The sequence below is a fragment of the Furipterus horrens genome, unplaced genomic scaffold (assembly GCF_987537825.1).
Source record: "Furipterus horrens unplaced genomic scaffold, mFurHor1.1.pri manual_scaffold_2, whole genome shotgun sequence".
Lineage (NCBI taxonomy): Eukaryota > Metazoa > Chordata > Mammalia > Chiroptera > Furipteridae > Furipterus > Furipterus horrens.
Window position 1 is genome coordinate 166,542,765 of NW_028327172.1, and position 24,720 is coordinate 166,567,484.

The 24,720-nt window shown below is 34.2% G+C and overlaps 2 protein-coding genes across 2 annotated transcripts in view; one reads left to right on the forward strand and one right to left on the reverse strand.

The window, feature by feature from the left end:
- Nucleotides 1-5,860, forward strand: part of PAQR3 (progestin and adipoQ receptor family member 3) — a 44,325-nt gene extending 38,465 nt beyond the window's left edge. The window contains exon 8 of the transcript XR_016509091.1: nucleotides 5,636-5,860. The gene's annotated coding sequence lies outside the window, so the exon portion shown is untranslated. The remainder of the gene's footprint in view (nucleotides 1-5,635) is intronic.
- The window catches only part of BMP2K (BMP2 inducible kinase), a 115,565-nt gene that overhangs the window by 11,197 nt on the left and 79,648 nt on the right, over nucleotides 1-24,720 (reverse strand). Inside the window, exons 10-15 of the mRNA XM_090266722.1 lie at nucleotides 22,720-22,880; nucleotides 18,690-18,883; nucleotides 17,564-17,662; nucleotides 16,746-16,927; nucleotides 12,515-12,672; nucleotides 5,661-5,771 (exon numbers count right to left, since the gene is read on the reverse strand). Of these exons, the coding sequence (XP_090122848.1) occupies nucleotides 5,661-5,771; nucleotides 12,515-12,672; nucleotides 16,746-16,927; nucleotides 17,564-17,662; nucleotides 18,690-18,883; nucleotides 22,720-22,880 (905 nt within the window). The remainder of the gene's footprint in view (nucleotides 1-5,660; nucleotides 5,772-12,514; nucleotides 12,673-16,745; nucleotides 16,928-17,563; nucleotides 17,663-18,689; nucleotides 18,884-22,719; nucleotides 22,881-24,720) is intronic.

Sequence of the window (24,720 nt, forward strand, 5' to 3'; positions counted from 1 at the left end):
CTTGATCTTCAAGAATTATATACTACAATCTAAAAATATAAACAATATACCTCATTCATCATGGCTTATAAAATAACGCAGCAGTTGGACTGACAACTTGTAATAGTTTATGTCCAATATTTGCTATATGTAATGGGACCTTTTGCAACCTTAAACTCTTAACTGAACTTCTTATTAGATCATGAGACCCATGAGGTGGATCTGGGGTTTGGGAGTAAGGAAGTTTAACAAACCTAACTGAAAATGAAATGATAGTAAGAAATCTAAAACTTCAGTTGCCTAATTTCTGTGGTCTACATGTCAACAAAATTTTTCAGTTACTATGTTTCAGAAGTTTTTTTTACAGTTAGTTTACCACATGCACTATGTTGGTAAACTAAGTGTAAAATAATGCCTTGGAGAGAAGGAAAGGTATTTGGGTTTCAGGATGGGATAAATACCATGCTTTTAATATCATTTTTATGCGAATACTGGTCGTTAATGCTTTATAAAAGCATTAATAAAAATTAAAATGGAACTATTAAAATAGTTGTTAGTAGTGAAAGCTTCATAAACAGGTTCTACACTTTACTTAGAGGTTTTGTTCAGTAGTTGAGAAATCTAGCTCATTATTACTAGAACTCTGTACTACTACTAACTGGATAGCAGCTACAAACTTATTTAACACTAAGATTTTGGAATTTAGTAGTAAGCAGTAAAAATACTATTTCAGTAACACTACCAACAATAGCCACAAGAGGAACCACCACTGAGAATGTGTGTGGTTTGTATAACATTCCCTCATTTAATCCTTTCAATAAACTCATCAGGTAGTTAATATGATCTCCAATTTAAGATAAAGAAACCCTCCAAGAAATTAGGCAACACTCACTATCACATGGTTAATTTGTGGTAGAACTAAGATATATACTCAGGGCTTTAAATTTTCAAAGTCAATGTTCTTTACGATATAGCGTACTACTACTATCAGTTTAGGAATCTGACATAACAGATAAACATAATTCCATAATGTGAAGGATAAGATATTACCTTCACATACAGCACCACACAGAATCTTGATATAGCTGATTTTTGTATAAATGAATAATTACAAATTTTAACTTTGCCCAAAAAGATACGTTTAAAAATAAGAAAGAAAAAGCTAGATTTGATTAATTTTAAGACACAGTCTACCAAAACATCCTCAGCTAAGCTTCCTAAAAGTAGAAAAGCTGCATCATAAGTTGAGACACCAAACAAATCAGAAACACACATCTACGTGGATGAGCCGTCTGACTGTACCAGATCTGGAATATGTGCATCTACTAAAGACAGAAGAAAAAGTTATTTTGGACTCTTAAATGTTAGAGGGTATGGAACCTAGAGTTAGGGGCATAGGGAACAGCCATTCCCCTAGTTGAGGGGTTTTTTTAAAACTCAAAAACAGTGAAGCAGTACCTCAAAATTTCATAAGAAAAATGACCAACCCATAATTATAAAGCATCAATTTAGGGAGGAAAAAAAAAAAGATTTTAGGCAGCAAAGTTTAAAACTTTTCCTGCATGGCATACTTTCTCAAGAAACTACTAGAGGAGTCACCCTATTAACAAACCAAGCAAGAGAGAGAGGAGATTCAGGAATTCTCAGAAATACTGATGGGTAAAAGACAAGGCTACCATGATAAACGTGTGGCAGGCACACAAAGCAACCATTCAACCGCAGAGCTCCATGAGAGGTGTAACCGGGTAAAAGTGAAAATGACAGCCACCTTTAATTGAGATGAAATTTACACTTCTAAATAAAGATGAATCAATGACAGGATATATAAAAAACTAAGGGAAAAAAACAGTCATTTTTATAAACATAATTATAATTAACTTCAGGAAAAATAAAACCCTGTAACAGAAAGGAAGTGTAATCATGGTACGTTGAACCTCAATGGTGACAAGTACTTACATATCCAAAAAGTGTACATATCATTGATAACCAACAATTTTGCCAAAATTGGAAGGATGGAGTAGAAGGACTCATGTGTATGGTTGAGTGTGTGTGTGTATGTGAGGGGGCTAACTGTAATCTAAATCTTAATTTTCTATTAATAGAAAGTTCACAGATATTATCTAAAAAACTTTTTTGAAGTAAGAAATAGCAGAATAACCAAGATATATTTAAAAAATCAAAGGTGAAAAATTATTTCTAGGGCATGTATACAGGGAAAAAGGACAGGGAGGCAGGAGGCAAAGAGGTAATTTTTTTTATTACAAACCTTGTTAGAGCCAACCTTTTAAAGTACATAATACTTGCCCTGACTGGTATGGCTCAGTCGGTTGGGCATCATCCTGCAAAGCAAGGGGTCACTGGTTCAATTTCTGGTTGGGGCACATGCCTGGGTTGCAGGCCATGTCTCCAGTTGGGGGCATGTAAGAGGCAACCAACAGATGTTTCTCTTGCGTATCAATGTTTCTCTCCCTTTCTCCCTCCTTCCCCTCTCTAAAAAAGAAATAAAATCTTTAAAAAATAAAATAAAAGTACATAATATTTTAGTTTTTAAAAATTTAGCTTAGCCCTGGCCGGGTGGCTCAGTTGATTGTTGTCTTATACACCAAAAGACTTAAATATAATTTTTTTAATTATGATAAAATGAAGAAAAAGTAAAAACTAATCCAATACAATTTCAAAGTTAAAAGTTTTAACAAATTTTTGTTTCAAAATACAAAGCACACACAGTTCCTAATAAAATCAGTATAAAAGGAACATTAGCTTCAGAACAGCAGGCCTTCTTCTGAAGTGTACTCTACTAGTAGACTTAAAACCTGCTCAATTCTATACCGTTCTAAAGTAGCATTGTCTATATGGTATACCTAAAATTAAATTATGTTCAGTAATTGTAACCCTCAAATTCAAGTAAGATAGCTTATCACATATACATATCACTCTGAATTGTACGCGTGCACACACACACACTTTGTAGTAGCTTCTTGCCTTTCTTCCATTCTAGTCCAACAAATCTCCAGATGCTCACAATGCTAGAGAATATGTTTTCATTGGACAGAAAATTCCTTTTATTTTTCCAATTTCTTCCTAAAGTTGGTGGGGAAGTTCATTTTTGTTTAAGTAGATTCAGTTATTTTACTATTAGGGGAAAATGAATGCCTCCAATACTTCATTTTTACTGAAAAATTATATGTAACAAAGTACTTCTAAGCTTGATAATGAACAGGTCAGTTATTTTTAGATTTTATACTTTAATTATATATTTTGGATCTGACACATATAAATTAACAATGTTAATACACCCAAGTGACTGTCCTTTCTTCTCTCTCTGGAGGTGCATTTCTCCTATGACCATTTCCACCCCTCTTAGGGCTTATGTACTAAATTTTTAAGCTACTGCAATGTACAGGATCACATTAAATCTAAAAAGATATTTCAGCAGTGGTAGCATTTATATCAAAGGACATTTTTTAAGGTCACTGTCCTAACATTAAGGAGTATAATTTTTTAGGGATTATCATAATTTTTCCATGCATCCAATGAAAATTATTAGGTTGTTACTGGGTTGGCTACTTGACAGGATTCAAAGACAGATAATTCATACTTCCAACCCTCAATAAGCGCAAAATCTAAGAGAGAAGTTAAATACTCACAGTAAAGAGGGAAAACAAAGTAACAGCAGCAGCAGCAATCACACTCAAATCTGTGAGGATATTTCTAGGTACAAAAATCCTGGGCCAACTCTAAAATAAGGTGCACAGGAAAAAGGCAAAAAAAAACCAGATATGCATATATATGTGCAAACCTGGCAAGTACTGAACAACTCCTTCTAGAGTGTGAAAAAAAAAAGCTAGTACTGAAACCACTTTCTGCCACAAATAGTATCAATATCTGAAGTCACTGGGTACTTACTATGCCTGAGAACTTACAGAGACCATTTAATACTGACTGGAGCAGCTCAGTGGACTGAGTGCCGGCCTGCAAGGCAAAAGGTTACTGGTTTGATTCCTGGTCAGGGGACATGCCTGAGTTGCAGGCTGTGGGGGCTGGTCCTCAGCTGGGGCTGGGGGTGTGCGAGAAGCAACCGATTGTTTCTCTCCTTCTCTTTCTCCCTCCCTTCCCCTCTAAAAATAAATAAAATCTAAAAAAAAATTTAGAGTACAATTTTTTTAAAGCAGGAACATTTGCATAACCTATTGGGAATGTGAGGGAGCACATCTATGCAGATTAATTAACGGACACAGTATACTGTCTTCCCCAGTTAATGATGTCAGGTCACTTATGAAAAAGATAACTTAAAAAAACAAGCAGAAAATAACAAGAATATGGACTCTTGTCAGTAGTAAGTGGCAAAGAGTAAGCCATAGAACATGAAAGTATGTAGAAACACTCTTTCTGAATAACCAAATCTCAGTGTTGAAAAGCTGTACCTTGCATCAATGTATTCATCAGAAATCCTAAACCTCTCTTTCTTAAAAAAATAAAAATAAAAATAACCTAGGGCACAGACAGTCTCCCATACAAGAACTAACCACCAGGACCAACCCTGTTTAGCTTTGGAGATCAGTCGCTTTCAGAATGATATGACCTAACCCGCAGTGTCGGCTCACCTATTTCTTATTTTGGCTTTATATTCCTAAGTTTTTCTTCTGTGTATTGTTTTTAATGGTAGTGATGATGTTATACATGTAACTTGCCTGAGTAAGAAATAAAAGGAACAGAACCAAAGAACATGGCTGACAGTTACCTTAAACATATGTATTTAACAAATCCTTTACCTTCTACCAAAGAATGATTCCTTCCAGTATATTATCTTTTTCCAAGATTAACCCTATGAGTGCCAACGTCACTGTGAGTGACACTGACAAATTTTCCCAAAAGTGCCACCCAACAACTATTTTTTCAATGGCTATCAAAGTAAATAACAATGGAATAATTCGTATTTTATGTTTTGTTCTTTTTTTGTACCTCAGGTTATTTATTGATATGATTTTTTTCTCATGTTGATCCAAATTTTGAATTACACATGGCACTCAAGGGGTTAAACTCATTTTTTCTATAATAACCATATACACAAAAAATTTCATTCATGCCAAAGTGATATCCTACTAAATTGTAATATCCTCAACACTGTTAACTGGGTAATTGGTTTGAAAATATTACTACAAATATTTTTAAATGATGAGTAGATTATATTTAAATTCTGGATTGAAATCAAAGTAAGGATGTAAGAACAATAGAGTACATTATTAATTATTGTGACAAATACAGAAGTAATATTTAAAAATGCAGCTGCGAGAGCATGTATAAACTAGGAAAATATAGGATTTTTTAGAACAAGCTAAGCATAACAATACCTTTTTATGTCTTTTTAATATATAAGCAAGAAATAGTTTTATGCTCAGACTTTTCAACAGTATCCAATAATAAAGGTGAAAAGAAATAGTTATGGTTCTGTTATGTAAATCAGCATTTTTTTCTATGTTGGCAAAGGGCACCACTGAATATCCAAATGGAAAGAGTGACATTATAAAGACTAGGAGTGCTAATATTTAAAATAATTTCCTATTCTAGTTTCTGTAACTAACACCTGACTCTTGCTTTATATTAATACAGGTTTTTGTTCTTGATCTTGTTCTTGTGTATATTTGTTTAATGACAGTGATGATGTTACATATGTAACTTGCCTGAGTGAGAAATGAAAGGAACAGAACCAAAAGGATCTTCTGGAGGATGGTTATGTGGAGCAGAAAGTGGGTCTACATTCTTATCTGAGGATGCTCTCTCCTTGAGCCTGTCTGCAAAAATAAGATGAAACAAAACAACAACAACAACAAAAAAAAAAAGGTCTTTAAAAAAACTTTTAAGTGGCTTATAGTCTAAATAAAAAAAACAGCTTATATTAAATTCAGAGTTCATTTTTATAAGAATTAGGGGTAATCCTGAGTTACATATACATTTGTTGCTACAAAGGCAAGCTTAACCCTTTGTGTGCCATGTGTAATTCGAAATTTGGATCAACATGAGAAAAAATCATAACAATAAATAACCTGAGGTAAAAAAAAAAAAGAGAACAAAACATAAAATACGAGTTATTCCATTGTTATTTGCATTGAGAGCCATCGAAAAAAGAGTCGCTGGGAGCGACGCTGGCACTTTTGGGAAAATCTGTCAGCATCGGTCACAGCGACGTTGGCACTCAAAGGGTTAACAGGGCTAGATTTCACTAAATGCAATTAATGTAATAACTTGGTTTGGTTTTATCTAAATACCAGTTGTCTTCAACTTGTAACATATTAGACCTGAACTTAATCCCAGCTTACTCAACAAGACATATTTGACCGACTTTCTCCATAAATAAGTATGGAAAAAATATCACAAATGATTTCTTATTCATAAAATAAGTAAATGCTGTATCTCAATAGCAATAAAAGACAATTCACTATATTTTACTTTATTGTTCATTTCTCATATTATCTATAGTTATTAAACCATTCACATACATGCAGGTACAAAGATATAGATATCTGTCTAGCAAATTAAATGCCATAATGACAAAATTTGTTTATCCAACAAATATTTCAGCATCTCTATTGGGCATGCAACATAAAAATAAAGATGCAATAAGCAAATGAGAAATACAAATGAGGTATATTAAAAACAAATAAACCTATAGAGAAAAATGTAGTAGTCCCTGTGCAGGGTAAAAGGAATTTAAGGGAGATACTGATTGAATGGTTCGGGGGAGGATTCTGAGATTCTGTACTTCAACAAGCTCCCAGGGGCAAAAACAAATAAACCTAGAGAGAATAATGTAGTATTCCCTGCACAGGGTAAAAGGAATTATTGGATGGTTCAGAGAAGGGTCCTGAGATTCTGTACTTCAACAAGCTCCCAGGTGATCGGCAGTACCAATCCAGGGAGCATACTGTTGAGAAGGCAAAACCCTAGAGTCTATAATATCCTGAATATACCTGAATTTAATTACTGCTTTGAACAACTAATTCTCAAATATCTTTATGACAATGGATATAATTACTAGGTTTTATGGCTAAAACTCTGCAAAATCCATATGAAACTTCAGGTTTAAATTTTTACTTAAAATGGTGTTGAAGAGCTAATAAATATTTTGTTAAGGAAACACATCTGATGATTTATGCACACAGAAAACATCCAAAACTTAAGAGCTAGTTTTCAAATCCAATACTGCAATGGGTAACAATGAAGTTTTATTTTAGGTGTTCTTTTTCAAGATACTAATTGTATACTTGATTTGGGAAATCAACAACAAATGCTGATTGTACTAGGAAAAAGTTGTTTTTTAATATTTTGTTGTTCAACACTTATTAAAGTTACTCTCTGCATATTGCATTGTGTGCCCACCAAAGTCAATGCATTATACAGATCATGTATCACAGAAATCTATAATTGAAACCTATATAATCTTATTAACCAATATCACCCCAATAAACTTCATTAAAAAATTCAATAAAAAAATTAAAATTATTTTTGAACATTAAAAAAAAAGAGCAGTTTCATAGCAAAATTCTGAAAAAAAGAAAAAGACTGGAGAATACTTTACATAAGCAAGAATCTTTTATTGTAGTGGGAAGCCATAATCGTACCATAAGGAGCAGCCTAAAAATCACTGAATCATAGAAGGTACCTGTGGTTACCAATGTTATCAGGCCTGAGTGCATTTATAGAGTAACTTTAAAACTGGAAACTGTTTCTTGTATCAGAGTCCTACACTCCCCCATTCATTCTTCATTTCCCAAATTCTGGTGCACGAAAGAGAGAGGACAAAGGAAGTGGGGAAGAACAAATGGAAAGACCATCTCAGAGTGACAGCCACAGCATATCGCTATCCAAGAGCCCTCATTCTTGAAAATAAAGACAGAGTACATAGGTATTTAGATCTGAAACAGGACCGGACTTCCTTCCTAAACCATCTGCGTCATTCATAACTACCAGGATTCCTGTGTAAAATGTAGTTATCTAGAACCTACCACAGACCTATCTAGGTAGGTACTTGGAAATCTACATTTTAACATATCTCCAGGTTTATAAACTACTATACCAATGGTTCCCAGAATATAAAAATGCAAAGTTACCACTAAGATTCCCTAAATTTTCACATACTGGGTAAATTCATGGTAAATATATAAATAGCACCATGTACGTAGTTATGATAAGAGTGCAAACATTATCACATAGGAGTAAACTAATATTGTTTCATATAGGGGGTTCCCATAATTAAAAATATGGAGACACTGTTCAATGCAGTCCATTTATCCAATTATTTCAAAACAGATAACAGGATAAACTCACTACAAAATGAATCATGTTCTCATTGTTCCACAAAACACAGAATTAATTTGTCCATGGAAGATTTATAAAAGGTTATTAGGTTTCCAAAGTTCACATGATAATCTGGCTCCAGGGCACAAAATACAAGATAAATACACATATTAATATTTTAAAAGATCAATTATTTATAAATAAAAACTAATGAAATATTATGTAGAGTTATCTTCATACATATAATCACCCCTAAAATATATTTAAGTTCCATTTTCAAATAATTGGTTTTCTTTACATTAGAGCAAAACTTTTGATTTTTTTCAATGTAGGAACTTACCTCTTCCTGCCTTCCCAAAAGAACTGTGTTGGTAAATAAAGGCAGTATCTTTTCAAGAATTTTAATTGATACAGATGGCAAAAATTCAGGATTTAAAAATCCTAGTATCAAAGTATATTCCATAATATCATCAGAAAAAATTAATTATTCTAAAATGTTAATTCAGCTTATATGAATAATAGCCTGAATAGTCAAAAGGTTAATAAATAAGGTTCGAAAATACAGTCTGTATCTGATACTTTTGAAACTATTCTAATACATGAGAAAATTTGTTATTCTGCTCTGAAGGAACCTTAATAGGTCTGTATTAGTTTAAACTGATAAGAGTTAATGTTTTACAACAAACTAATCACATATACAGATGTTTATATACATTTTATTCTGTGGCTTCATAGAAAAAAAACACATTCAGTAGAATTTGCAAAATTCTTTAGTTTTTAATTTGCCACAGTCTTTAATTTCTTCACTTCTTTTAGTTTTGATAAAGTTTTTCAAAAACAGTAAATCCACCACTAATAAAAAAATTCCATTCCATTAAGTACTGTTTTTAATTAACATGCAGACCTATACAACTATTTGAACAAATGCAAGTTAGACATTTTCCCAAAGCAAATGCCTGCCTTCTAATTAGTGTTTAATGTACTAAATATTATGATGATTACATTTCTAAAGTTAACATACTAATCTGGATGTTTTGGTACAACAGATAATAAAAAATATAAACTTAAATTTTTAAAGTTGTCACAGAGACCAGCTTTATTAATAATGCTTAATTTTGATTTAATGTTTTGGTCCTAAATAGGAACAGGTAAAAAAAACTCTGAACCATAGATAGTATTCAGTGACCCTAAAAGCAAAAGCAAGAAGAATCTGGTTTATTTTATGTTAAATCACTTCACTGCCTGGTATATGGAATCAAATGTTTCCTTAAAGATCATTAAACAACAGCTTCTGTTACAATTACTAATATTTTGGAATTTTAGTGTTGTTACAATTACTAATATTTTGAAATTTTAGTGTCTCAAATATATTATTTTAAAATTATCATCTGGATAATACACATAAAGTATTTTCTAGACATCATATCCTTTTTCTTTTTTAAAAAATAAATAACCATGCAACATATTAAAAATAAAACCTGAAACAGGAATTATTGTGAACAATAATTAAGTGGGCAATGGCTATAATTTTAAGGACCACACACAAAGGTATTCAATTTCTCACTGGAAAGAATCTCATAAACCAAATTAAATTATTTCAGAAAGGCCTTTGAAAATTGGTGATAAATAACTGCCTGATGGGGGGAAAACATGAATTTGATATTTCAAATGCATCAATCATGCATTTATTCATTTTGGAGAAGTTGTTAAGAGACAAAGAAACCAACCAGTAATGACCAACAATCAACTTTCATTACACTGTTAGTTCTCTACAGAAACTTGTAAATTCCTGGAAAAAGTCTTTAGCCCATCAGTGTAATTTAAACTTGATCTATCAACTAGATCAAATATTAGATACCTTACTGCTTATGAGTGGAACAGGTGCTAGAAATGACTGAATATTACAGTTAGCCAAACACTAGGAAGAAGACTATCTAAATTATATTTTATATGTTATTGATTTCTTTATAAATTTTATTAAAGACATTTAACCTTTCTTGAACACATTATGACTATCAATTATTAAGAGAAAAACAGATTTTTCTGTATCTCCTTCCCTGTTGTTTGTTACATGTCACTCTTGATATTGTGTGTGCACACGAAGTCCTTTCTAATTTGGTTTATTAATTGCCAGCTGACAGACCTGGTAGTTTAAATATAATTTTAAATGTGGTTAAAGGGTAATAACTTTATAGGTTGGAGCCTTAAGACTTATACAGAAGGTGAGAAAAGGGCAAGTGGCATTTTATTGAATGCCCAGACTCTTTAAAGACATTGTTTTATTTAATTTTCTTGAGAACCCTATGAGGTAAAGCGTAATTATACTCAGCTTTTAAATGAGGATTTCAGACAGCAGTTAAGTGGCTTTAATGAGATTACAACCTAGTTAAATGGCATTGTCAGGGATCAGAATTCATCGGTTCTGGTGCTGTGTGCCAATTTAAGTGCATCAGCCTGTGACAGTGATTTCTATAATTCAGGGACCACCTAGGCAGTTTTCCAAATGGATGAGTTGCTCCAAGTCTGACCTTCACATAAAGTTCCTCCTGCACTTTCACTTGGAACTTAACATTTTTCCATAATTAGCACAGCAATGAAGTCTGAACTCCCTCTTGCATACACATGTGCACAAACACATACACAAATTCCACATTATCTGACCTTGAAGTATGAAAGCAAATAGCCAGTTAAGAATTTTACATGTTAAAGCAATGTCCATGAAGTTCTGTACACATGTATATGCCATTCTTGCCTATATGAAGTAAGTAAAACTTGAGTGTCATTACACATTCTAGAAAGCTTAAAATAACTCATTTTTATAAAGTCAATATAATGTGAACACTTTACCCATTCTATAAATTGCTATTTTTTTGTTTTTGTTTTATTTAAAGGAGTATTTTACCTAAGGAGTAGAAAATACTGAGTTAGCAAACCCTTGGTTACTATCATGGTCAGAAAACATTAAAATGAATATTTTAATTTTTCCTATTGCTTTAAAAATAATCCTATAAATTATAATAATCTGGTTATTCCATGTGTCTTCTTGCCAACCCCCAAAAAGAAATACCCTGTTTCCTTTTTTAATACCTTGCTTTTGAGGTCAATCAACATAAATTGTAGGAAAAATGTCAAAACAAAAAAGTTGTGGTTAAAAAAAGTTGTAAAAATAACATTTAAGATTGGTTTTACCAAAGTTAACAAACCTTTATTAAAGGCTCAGAACTCATTTTATATCTCCAATTAATGATCTACTTAACTTTTGATAATCATATAACCAATATGTAAAATACAAATTCAAATCCCAAACAACTATTCTTACATTAATTCAGGGCATTTAAAATTTTACATAAAATATACATCAATTTGGAACAAAACATTTCATCCAATAAATGTTCTCATAAGGCTAGTTACCTAAAACAAAATAGAAACTAGGAACAATAACTAGGGACCATTAAGATCTTTTCACACGCAAAAACAGGTAAACACGTGGATATGCATACACACGTGTACATTCACCCACACCTCAGAGACCTGAAAATTACCTGCATACTCCAGAAATGAGCTTTTCGCTCGTATTTGGAAACCTCCTCAAAGTACTCCACAGACCCCTTTTCCTAAAAGGAACTATTCTAAAATAGGTATGGTAAGGATTAACATAACTTAGATTCCAAGTAAAAACAGTGAGAGAGCTGATTTTAAAGTGGAAAAGAATTTATTTAACTTTTGCCATATCAGGACAACAAAGCAGCCCTCTTATGTCACCGCTCATTAAAAGGGCATCACAAAACAGTAACATAATGCAGTAGGCCCGGTTTTCCTTCAGGCACTTTCAAAAGGCATCTCAGACTCACGGTAGCCGCTATTGAGTGTGCAAAAAACACAGAGCTGCAACATGACGGTGAGTAAGGCAAGATACTGTCTCCCTTTTTATTTGAACATTAATTTTCCATGTTTTGGAGATATTCTGAACTTAACATTCAAAGATATGGAATATACTTCAGTGTTAGGAATCAGCATATTAGCAGCAATCTTGGGTTTAATAGCTACTACCAAGCAATTGAGTTCTAATGCACACAACATAGTTTCATAGTACGTATAAAAGAAGATGGCCTGATTTTTGCCCCCAAATGCACAAAAAGAATTTTCTATTTACCCCCTTAAAACAGTCTTTGGCCTTGCTGAATAATTATAGAGCTGCTATTTTACTGTGAAGCAAAATAAGCCTTCAAGTGTCCCTTACTTGATCTTAGAAGGTCAAATTCTCTGTCCAAAAGTTCTTCTTCTGTTAACTTGGAAAAATTATCCTCTCCAAAAGGATTCCACCCTGACATATCAGGTGGGTTACTGATCTTCTTCTGATTTGTAATATTTGCAACTGCTTCTTTATCAGCAACTGACCTAGAGTAATGATTAAGAAAAGAAAGAGAAGAAAAACATCAGAATTGAAATTTTTAAATGCTATACTTTATAAATGCTTAGAACAGCAGGTCTTGTATTATGATGGAGATGGCAGATAAGGACATGGATTGAGAGAAAGACCACCTGGGATTTGAACAGGCTCCATAAGGGCACTAGCTATGTACCCTCAAGGAAGTACCTTAACCTCTCCACGTCTCAGCCTCCTCGCCTATAAAACATGAGTAACAGTATCTACCTCACAGGATTACTGAGATTAAATGATTTAATACATGCAAAGCAAAGAGAACACTATCTGGCAAAAAAATAATAATAACTATTATTATCATAGTGAACAAGCCTTAAAGTGAAAATCAGTAGCCATATCAAATAGTTATCACTTTAAAATCACGACTAGTAAGGTGATCCTATGTTCTGGTTGAGAAACCACAATAACTTTCTTTTTGACAAAAGCATTCTCTATGTAGCTACCAGCAAATGATAACTGCTAGAATTGCTTTATGAATTAGTTAAAACTAGATGAGGGTTATTTTCTATATAATAAATCTTTCATGGTATTTAAAGTCATTATAGTCTCAACGAAGTTGTCAAGTTCATTTCCAATTGAGATCCAGATTTTCTAACACTGGTAATAGAGGAACAATCTATGTGCTTCTAAAGAAATATCTCAATTTTGCAAGCCTTGACATCGCCTTCAATTCACCTGCCCCTTGTGAGCTCACTGCCATTGCCACCACACATCTTAAAGGGAAAGAGAGGGCAAAAGTTGCTCATTTTATCCCCTAGTCCGAGACCACTCAGTACAACTGACCCAAGAATGAAATTCTTAAACAATTACTGAAAACTAGAGGAAAATAAATGCAGTAATTGCCCAACAAGATTATAAATATAATTCAGTTTAGAACTCACTCTGGGAATGCATCAACCACCAAGGTTTAAGGCAGCCTCCATATGACAGATTCCCATTTCTAACTTCAAAATTATCTTCAAGGACTTTTAAAACTAAGAAAAATGGGCATTCCCCTATGTCAATGATCCCTTTTAGAAGGTTCTGATTCCCTATCTGAATCATCCTCCTTCTGTTCCTGGGGTGAATGAATGGATTCTTCTTAAGAGACTAACTCAGTGGGACAGCAGTGAGGGAGTGGGGGAACCTTAAATAGGTGTTAAAATATGTCTACAAGTTCTCTGACACTCTACCCTTCCAAGGGTAGAACCAAATTTCCTGCCCTGGAATGTGGTCTAGATCCAGCAACTTGATTCTAACAAATGAAATATGGCTGAAAAACGCCAGTGTGTGACTAGGTCATAAAAGGCACTGGAGGTTCCTTCTAACCCTTTCTTGCGGACCACTCATCCTGTGAGAAACCAGAATAAATAATTCCCGTTTCAAAGGAGTCTGTGGATCTTCTAAGGATAATACCTGAGCAGCCTTTTGGAGATAGACATCTACTGTCACAGAACTGAGGCCTCCTGCCCGAAGCCATGAGTGAGCCATCTGATCAACAGATCCTCCAGCACTACATCTTAACTGCAGCCTCATGAGACCCCTCCCTGGATGTAACTGTACAGCTAAGCCACCCCTAAATCCCAATCCAAACAAAGTGTGTGAGATGTTTATCACTGTTTTAACCCACTGAGGTTTACAATAATTTATTATGTAGCAACAAATAACATAGAGACATCTGTATCATTAAGATAATATATGCATAGATGTTTATTTATTTAATTATTATTTGAATACAACATGGTAATACTCTCCAATATTCATACTAAAGATATATCAACACAGTGGAGGGTAAAAGTTTTAGCAGAAGATTAAGTCAGAAATAAAAGAAAATAATAATGCTAACCAAGACAACGTGACCCTTTCCCTCTATCTAAAGAAGTACTTGCTTTCCTACCTTCAACTCAAATATCCCTTACACGTTTAGAGGCAAACATTTAAGCCCAATTCTCTTCTTCCACTGACTTAGTCATATGCAGGAATATTTGCTTTTAAATTGCTACAATAGATACCACTCAATATATGATTCCTTGTATAAAGACTGATATTAAATAGGAGCAATAGTGAAGTAGCACTGAGGCACCAAGTGTGACTGGAGCAGTGTTCCTGTGGGAAGTTCTGTGTTCCTAGCATCTATTTGCCAAGTTTATCATTGTTTCTCCCCATCTAATCACTGCCCCTTTCCCGCTCCATCCTCCCATTTCCCTCAGCACGCAACATCACAGGGGCGGAGGAAAACAAGTCTTAAATGCTTTCACAGTTATCCAACCCAGTATTTTCCAAACTGGGATGTACAAGATAACTTTGATGGTAAACCTTTTTTTATTTTTAAATTATACAGAAATTAGGAAAATACTTATCTAACATATCACACTATGATTTCATGAGCAACATCACTAGAAATGAGGTTTAAGTAGACAGTGCTATGGTAATTCACATGCTTATGTGTGCCTCAAATCTCTGGACACTCATCTTCCTTTATAACTCATCAGAAGTTTAGACAATAATACACTATAGAACACTAACATGATCTCTCACGAATTTCCAATTCATGACTCCATTCTTGTCAGTGACACAACTTTATTTCCAAAAGTTGGCATATAGATAAGTCATATGTCATATCGGAGATTAGAGTTTAATATTTTTGCACTTTCCAACCACATGCACTCAACAAAATTGGCATTTCTGATGCTAGTTAACATCAAAAGTAAGAAAAAGTCAATCATCTAATTAATACAACAGCTTCATCAGTCAGAATATTCCGTGTTTAATGACAAATAAAATTGTTCCATTCTTATCCATAGAGGACTTATTTTCAGGTATGTCTTTTTGCAAATTTATTCGATTGGTACTTGGATTTCATAGATAAAATTTTAGTGCTTTCATTTGTCTAAAGTATGTAATGTTGTTTGTTTAAATTTTATTATTTACAATAATGCTATTAACTTATTAAAGAAAATAGCACTACGTGGGTAAACCAAAAAATTGTAACCAGAGTATGCAAATGATAGTCTGGCAAACACTGATCTGGATCTTAAAATAAGCTTCGGTCTTATGACCTGCTCTCCACTTAAGACATACTGATCCTAATTCATGTGCCTTAATTTATAATTTAGGAGAGCACTTAGTAACATCAGTTTGCTTCTTCCCTCCCCCCACTATCCCCTCCAACACCACATACCGGTCGTGAGGTATACTACAGCAAACTACATATACTTTAACTCTTGACATGCTCAATGAGCAAGTATACTGCTAATGCTGCTGTCATTCATGTCCAACTCCTAGCCAAAGCTTGGAGACACCCTTTCCCACCTCATGTGTCATATCCTGAAATAGCGTTGTATGAAAACTTATTTGATGTTCCAATAAGCAAAGCTCTAACAGCTACTTCTTCCTACATATCTAAACATATTAAGTATTTATAATGGTCAATAAATTCTTAATTACTAAATCCTGAAGCATTCCCCATATCAAATCTAAGTTTCAGAAAACTTGTATCACAATTTTTTCATTTATTATAATGCTTTCAATATGAATATCCATGAAAAATAACCCTACTGACCAATGTATCTGAATAACCAAATATACTGTTTCCCACCTTTGTTATGGTACCAATAAGCTTGCTGTATCATAACAGTTTAAAAAAGAACCAAATGGCACATCAAAATGTTTTGTTACCTGTTTAAATTAAACAAAATTAGACCATTTTATAAGTAAATATTATCAATTTAATTGAAAATAATAACATATAAGTTAAAAAAGCTAAATTAACTTGTCTACAAGGATTATTTTTTAAAACTAATACAGTAGCAGCTGCTGGATGCTGCTAAGCCTTTTTTCTACAAATAACAGTTAGCCAATTAACTAACAGAAATGCAAGGAAGGATGGGGATGCAAAGGGACCGGAAGAGAGAACTGGCAAGAGAAAAGGAGGCACTGTACAGAAAGATGGGCTGTAAAGGAATTCAGGAGCCACTTAGTGACTCCACTCCACAATTACACCTACTTCCACAAGAATTTCCTTTGCATTCTCTGGAAAAATACTTGCCTATTGGCACTAGAAGAGGAGTCCAACATGGTTCCAACCTGAGCTGGAAGTGATGAAGTATAGGAAACTAAGGCTGGTGCGAATTCTTGAGGGGAGGTAAGATACTCCGGTGATGCCTGTTGTTGAGATTGCTGATGCTGAGCTAGCATTCGCTGCTGCAAGAAAGCCTGCTGATACTGTGTCTGAAACAAGAGAGGCCATTATACAAAACAACACTAAAATTCACTAAAGCACCATCAGCCCCACACTTATCTATTCTGTTCCTTTTTTTCACATTGGCAACAAAATCAGAAACTTAAAAAGTTACTTATATCTGAAAGAGCAGTTTTCTACTAGAAAAATACAGCAAGATAAAATAAATCTAGTTGAGAAGTTGTAAAGCTAGGCTAATGTGGCAGGATTCAAAAGTTTCCCTTTAAATATTTTAAGACAATAGAGAAGCTTGGTTTTTAGTAGATGGCTGCTATAAAGAAGGGTCAAACTATTCTCTGACGCAAATGTTATTTTCCTTTGGTTTTATTTTTCTTCAACTAACATTTGCCAAGTGAAAGAGACATGACAAAAAATCATGGGTAATAGAGCCATTTTCCTTCCACTATGATAAGAGAAAAATACTATTAGTCAGTTATAATGTGCCAAATTCAGGTGCTACAGTTCAGTCCAATTTAGAGCTGCTTGAGAATACATAACTGGCTTCAATAAAATATGTGTAATTAACTACTTAAATTGATTTTGAGGAATTCTGCATAATACCACTCACGCTGTGAATTTCAACAGTATACTCAGAGAAAAATCTCTAGAAATTACATCATACTTACCATTGCGGGATACTGTGCTATGGAAGGCTGTGGCTGATACACTGAATGCATTAAAAACTGTTGCTGAAGTATCTGTTGCTGCTGCATTGCATGTTGATACTACAATAAGAAAAACAAGTCCATCAATATTACTCGTGCCTTTTTTGTGCCATAGTCTTTTATTTTTTTAAGCATTGCTCCTACCATAACAATGATTTGGGTACTCTGGAGTCCAAACATCAATGCAAAATAGCTATAGTCAGCGACTATAACTTACATAAGCTCACTGGAAATGGTTTCAGAATTATCAATGAAACATAACACATTCAAGTAAAATCATTCCCAGCACAGTCTAAGGATGTGGTGAAGAAACCTAAACACGTTTGCCCCTTAAGGAAGACCCCAAAGTTACTTGTGTCCAAGACTCATTGCAGTAAATACCCACTTTCCTCTCTCTCCTTCAGTGATACCTTCTGGCCATCACCTACTTAACTACCCCTCACTCCAGGTCTATCAGTCAAGACCAGAGGAGGGAGGCACCCATGAGAAGTGTCATGCATAGAACTGGTTCAAAAATATTTTAAGAAATTATAAAAGGATGACGGTGACAGTCATTAAGTTTAAAATAGTTCAGTGAAACCAGAAATGTGCAGGTTCTGATGAGGCAAAGGGAAGAACAGAACTTAAGGTCATTTTTCACTACGACCCTTTTAACTCTAAATGCCTGCCTCCACCATACACAAACACACCAACCAAGGCAAAAATATAAGAAGAAAACCTAACACAATGTTACTTCTGAAAGCTTCATATCACCTTTCCAACAACAACTAATTATAATCTATGTATTTGAACTCAAAATGTAACTACAAAAAAATTTATCATAGCTTGCAGGACTTACTCATGATACCGAATGACTAGGTGAACAATATGCATAAAGCCACAATACAACTATTTCAACAGAGTGTTCTTAAGTAGCTCACAAGATGTAAATAAAATGCATATTCTTTAATAGTCAGAAAACTGAGCAAAATGTTTACTTCAACCTAGAGTTTCAGGTGCCCATGATCACAAAAGGAATTCACTGATATTCAAGAGCTGCATGAATTTCCCTACACTACCGCCATGTCTAAAGTAACAAAAGAACAACCTGCTGCATATAAGCATCCTGCTGCTGCTGCTGCTGCTGCTGCTGCTGCTGCTGCTGCTGCTGAGGATGGCGATGCTGTAAATGTAGCTGCTGCAATCTCCAATCTCCTTGCTGCAGTTGCTGAAGTACTCTGTGTTGCTGTGGAGGCTGCTGAGTGGGCCCCTGACCCAGTACAATCTCAGGATTCGGTGTTCCTAAAAGAGGTTTCCAAAACCTTACATTAACATACTTGTGGATTTCGATATAATGGCTGTATTTCAAAACTCTTAAATTCAATAATCATTTAATGAAAGCATTTATATCCATATTTTATAATACAGATACTTCCAAAGCATATAGCCTAAAGGGATCATTTACTGTAATTCTAAGTACCCATGAAAGTTAATTTTGTCAACTACAACTCTGAACGAGTCAACATCTTAAGAAATATTTCATCTGCCATGCTTCATCTCTCTATGAACAAACCAGCCATGTCAGTTTGTTCTATATTTCTAAATTATATCATGCACTAATACGAGTCTTTGCCAAAAAGATTCTCTCCATCTAGAATATTATTTTCCACCCAATGCAATTCTTCTTATCCTTTAAAGCTTAACTCAAATCTCTCTTCCTTATTCCTTCATCTAACACTTCCACTCAGTTTGTAACATTTCCCACCTTGCACATATTAATTGTTTGATGGCCATTACCTAACTAGGACTCCAGAAGGACAGGTTGATGACTTATTTCTTAGCACCCCAAAGGAACTTTTATATAACAGATGCTCAATAAATGCTATGAAGGGAATATATTAACTCTGTCTCCTATACAGATATTTATTTACAAGCTTTGTAAATTTTACCCAAGAATCCTATGAATAAACTTCTGAAATTAATGAAAGACACACACACAACACCAGAAAAAGAAAATGAAATACACTATAATTTCCATATCCCCTTCCAATGAGGTACCACGAACTCAAATGCAACTCTTTAACCCTCCAGGGGAAAAAGGAGGGAGAGCGCAACAATTGTACATCAGCATTAGAATCTCCAACCTCTCCTGGCCTGAAGTATAACACCTCTATGACAACAGCTTTATAACTATTTCTAATTCTCCCAACTGTAAGAAAGTGCCCGTCATTTTAATTACTCCTGAAAATATTTATAAAAATATAAGGAAGACAATTAAAATCATAATTGCACCACACAGAGATAACCACCTTAGTCTTTTAAGTATATTTGTTCCTAATTGGAAGAGTATCAAAAAGCTAAGGTCCTCAGCTATACAACATTTTAGGACCCTGATGTCTAAGTGAAGAACAATCGTGGCTGGGGGTGAAACCCAATCACAAACCAATGGTCAACATGTGATAACTAACTCATGAGGTTCACCTCTCATCTCACAAACTATGACTTTTCTTTAGCATCATCAAGCTGAAGAGAGCTCCTTGGTTCCCATGTCAAGGCCACAAAACACCAGAAAATACCCAAACATCATGACAAGCCCACATGAAAACAATGTTTTCAAGTATATCATGAAATCCTCCAACCAATACTTCCCATTTTGCAAATGAAGTTAAGGCTCAAAGAAATTAAGTGAATTCCCAAATAAAGTTAAAGACAAAAGATCAACTACAAAAAATACTTACATCTGGCAAAGAGCTAATATTGAAAATACATAAAAACAAACCTTCGGAGCAATAAAAAATAGATACACAATATTGTAAAAATTGTAAATATAATTCACAGAAGAGAAAAAATGGCCAGTAAACATAGGGAAAAGTACTATTAATCAGGAATATGAAAATATAAACAAAAAGTTTCACCTAGCAATAGGGAAACATTTTTAAAAACTAATATTGTTAAGTGTTGACAAAGACAGGAATGAAAGGGCACTCACACTGTTGACAGCAATATAAATCTTTGAAGTCTTCTTGGATAGCAATTTGGCAGTCTCTAACAAATTTTGATTAAGTATACTTTTTAACATCTTCCTCACAAAAATGTTCTGACATGTAAATCAAAGTCTGTTATAAAAATTTTCACCCCAACACTATTAATAGCAAATATTGGATGCATGCTAAACTGCTTCAAGTTTATTCTGGAAAGACAAAGAAAGAAGACCTTTACATTTTTCTCTGAATATTTCCATATTGCCTCAATATTTTCAAATAGATTTGTGTGTTACTTTCTGTATACACGGCGAAAAACTGTTTTAGGCTGGATGTAGGTAAAAAGAAACCCTGTCCTGGCATGGGAAGCAGGCCTGACACTCACAGCTGGGTCTTGGTGTTCTCCACATGAACATAACAATTTCACAAAACACCATAGTCAGGAACAGTCACTCTGTGACCATGATGGATCAGGACAACAAGGTCACTCTATATTCATGTCTGAAGGTTGGCTCCATGGCACAATGCACAGTGCACTGGACTTCTATAATAATGTCTGAGCACCGACGAAATCAGAACCATCTTCCAAACCAGACATGACCAAATCTCTCCCTATCCTGCCTAATATGACTCAGTGCTGCTTCTTCACTAACTGAGGCCTCGGCTTCCCTCCTTCTGGATAACATTTATCATGATACCTAATGATATCATACACCCACTTCCTGAATGCTTCCAACCAGAGCAAAGACTTGCTTCCTTAAAGCCTTTCCAAAAATACCTGCAACAAGCCCAAATCCTTTAATAAGGCTTTTCAAACACCATCTTACTGAGACACTCCCATAGATTCCCATGGTATGTGAGTAATAAACCCATTCATTCAACTACAGTGTGTTCCTAGTGGTCTTTGGTTGAAGGGCACTGATCCATAATGGACTAATAGAATCTCCAACCCAAAAAAAGGAGAGAGAGACAGAGGCAGAGACAGAGAGACAGACAGAGAAACTAACACTGATTGCTTACTACAAAAGAGAATTTTCCTAGCTATCACATACCTTGTTATTTAGTCCTTATAACAGGAAAAGTAGTTACTATTCCCATTTTATAAGAGAACACTGAGGTTCAGAAGTGGAAAAATGGGAATTGGACACAAAAGATTTCAAGTTCCCCTAACTTTCCCTCTTCCATGAACTATTCCTCTGTCTGGAATACCTGATCATCACAGAAGTATGCAGCAATACACCAAGTAACATAAACATTATCTTCCCTGAACACACATTTTACTTCATAGTAGTAATGGTAGTTAGTAGTTATTCTTAAGGACATATGTGGCAGGCATTATATTAAGCAGTCATTAATCCTCACAACAATCCTATAAGAAGTATTTGCATTTTCCTAACATATATTACTGAAAAATGGGAAAAACAGGACTCAGACCCAGGTTACTAAGCCTCAAAAAAATGGAACCTTAGCCCTTAGAGTATCCTAACATAAAACATTTTATTTGAAAACATTTTAACATTAAAACAAAACAGATATATCATGAAATAAAGTGCCAAACAGGATTTCCTTGAGACAGGCTATCAAGTTATATGCTCAAACCCATGAGAGAAAAAGTTTACTCTCTAATATTAGGGATGTTTCCTAGGGGAAAACAACTTTTTAAAATTCCACACTGTATCATAATGCTTAGAAGATATTTTATATTAGAAAATATAAAATCAGATGAAGACAAATTTCTGTGTTGTAATGTCCATTCATCCAAGATAGACTATGCTGCCAAGGCTCCAGATCAGTTCAAAGACATATAATTTTGTTAAAGCTAGAGTTTCAACTTCTTCCTTTCAAACACAACACAGAATTTTCTATACTCTTAAGCTTTATCATTAACCTCAAACCCTACTAGTTGGTAACACGAGGGATAAACAAATTATGAGCTTTGTATACCATATTTTTATATGCCAGTAACTTACCATTTCCTATAGCTTTAAGAAAACAATTAGTTGAGTTTATTAGACATCAGCAAAAAATTTCATAAAGCATCATGCTATCTGCTTCACAATAGTAAGTTCGGCAGTAATTTACACTCCTAGGAAATCAAGCCATAAAGGTTTCTTTACATTAATTATAAAGGGGACTAGTTTGGCATGGCTAAATTACCTTTAGATCTGTGGTTAACAAATTCACCAGGTACAGGGACTTTAACAGGTGTTGCTGAACTTTGAATGGTCAGCACACTGGGAGTGGTAGTAGTAGAGTTGGCCTTTGGTCTTTGTCTTGGTGCAATTGAGGTTTCCGTTGGTCCAATGGTATCTGTTATTCTACAAGAAAAGAATACATTTCATTCCAAAGAGTGGGATTATTTCTAATTTACTCTTTGTTCTGTAAGCATCTATTTCAACAGATACATTTTAATTATCATAATCATGTTAGTCTTCTTGGTTCTTTCCTAAGTCTCACTCTCAAGTATTCAAAGTTTAATGAAGATAGGAAAATAAAATAAACCTAGCCACTTTCTTTAAACCAGTATGCAACCATTCATAATCTGCCACTGAAGTTGGCTGAAAAGAATATAAGATTGCTCTTAAGGAGATGAAATAAAGAAAACAAACAAACATGGTCATAGGTTTTAGACAAAATTGAGAGCCAACTCTAAACTACTCAGAGAAATACCAATAAGAAACAACAAATAACAGCCTTCCTTAGCTTGGACTACAGGCCTAAGAAAGATGAGAATGCACCCTCGGACCCGTAAAACAAAAGAACCACAACTTTAAAGAAGTGGAGCTAACCACTCACATTCAACTTCTCGAATCTTTTAACTTTGCTTTTTCTTAAAACACTGAATGGAAATTATATAAAACTTTCCCACTAGGACTTAGTTTAGGCCATAGACATGGGCAGTCAAGTGGAAAGCATAATTTGAAAGCAAAAAACAATAAATATAATTTGAGAATACACAAATGTTTGCTCTTCCATTTCAAAAAACCCAGGAAAAATCTTTAACTTACATATTTACTAACTTTGCTTTCCGTAAATTCAGTATAAAAACTCAAATAATTTTTATAGTCATACACTCACTTTTCAACAGGACTGCAATAAAATCTCATTATCAAGTTCCCTGATCATATTTTCAAATAATTTAATACTTAAAATTTTGCATACATATGATGTATTAAGTGCACCTCTGCCACCTTGGATCAAGTCTGGTCTATGAGAACTGCACAGATCTAGTTCTTACATAAACCAGAAGAGGGAGCCTTATGTGCACTATCTTTCTAAGAAATAAAGGCAGTTAAAAGATTTAGAAAACCACAGAAATACATTGCATGTGTGTTGCTTTCTAAATATAGTATTTATGCTTTAGATGAGATGAGGATGGTACAAGTCATATAAAAATTAAACTAAAAGGCAATAAAAGATCATATATATCTCCAATTAGATCTCATTTAATGATAATCAAATATTTATTAACTTGAAATTATGATGTGGCACTAAAACCAATGCTGTACTCCCTACACTCAAGTAGTTTAGAGAAAATATTGTATACAATCTATTTGTCTATCCATTCTTTATTAACAGACCTCACCCTGCCTTGTTCCTGCTCTGAATCTACATGAGTATAGCAAACCTCTGAAAAGTATACTAAAGTTCTGCAGACTTTGTTTAGTGTTATCTAATTTATTTTAACAATGTACAATTATGGATATCCAGCAAACACGACACAATACCGTCTTCAAAGAATTTATAGTACAGGGCGGGGGGTGGGGGTGCGGATCAAAAATCCCAGAATTTATTTACAAAAAAATCATGTATTTATTCTTACATGTTTAAAACTCAGCCACCTGCCAAGTACCCACCATCTGATGCAATACACCTATCGAGATGTTTTTTCCACTGCTCAAAACAGTTTTTGAACTCATTGATTTGGATGCCTTTTAGTGCTTCTGCCATTTTTTGTTTCACCTCTTCCACATCGGCAAAACATTTCCCTTTGAGGGCTTTTTTCATCCAGGGAAAGATGAGGTGAATTGGGAGGCTGGGGCATGGGGGATCATGCTCTGTGGCAGGTGCTCTCATAAATCACCCATCATGAAATGAGCAAACACCTTGAAAGAGTCTTTAAAACGAGTTAACTGAAACCGAGCACAGCCTCTTCAC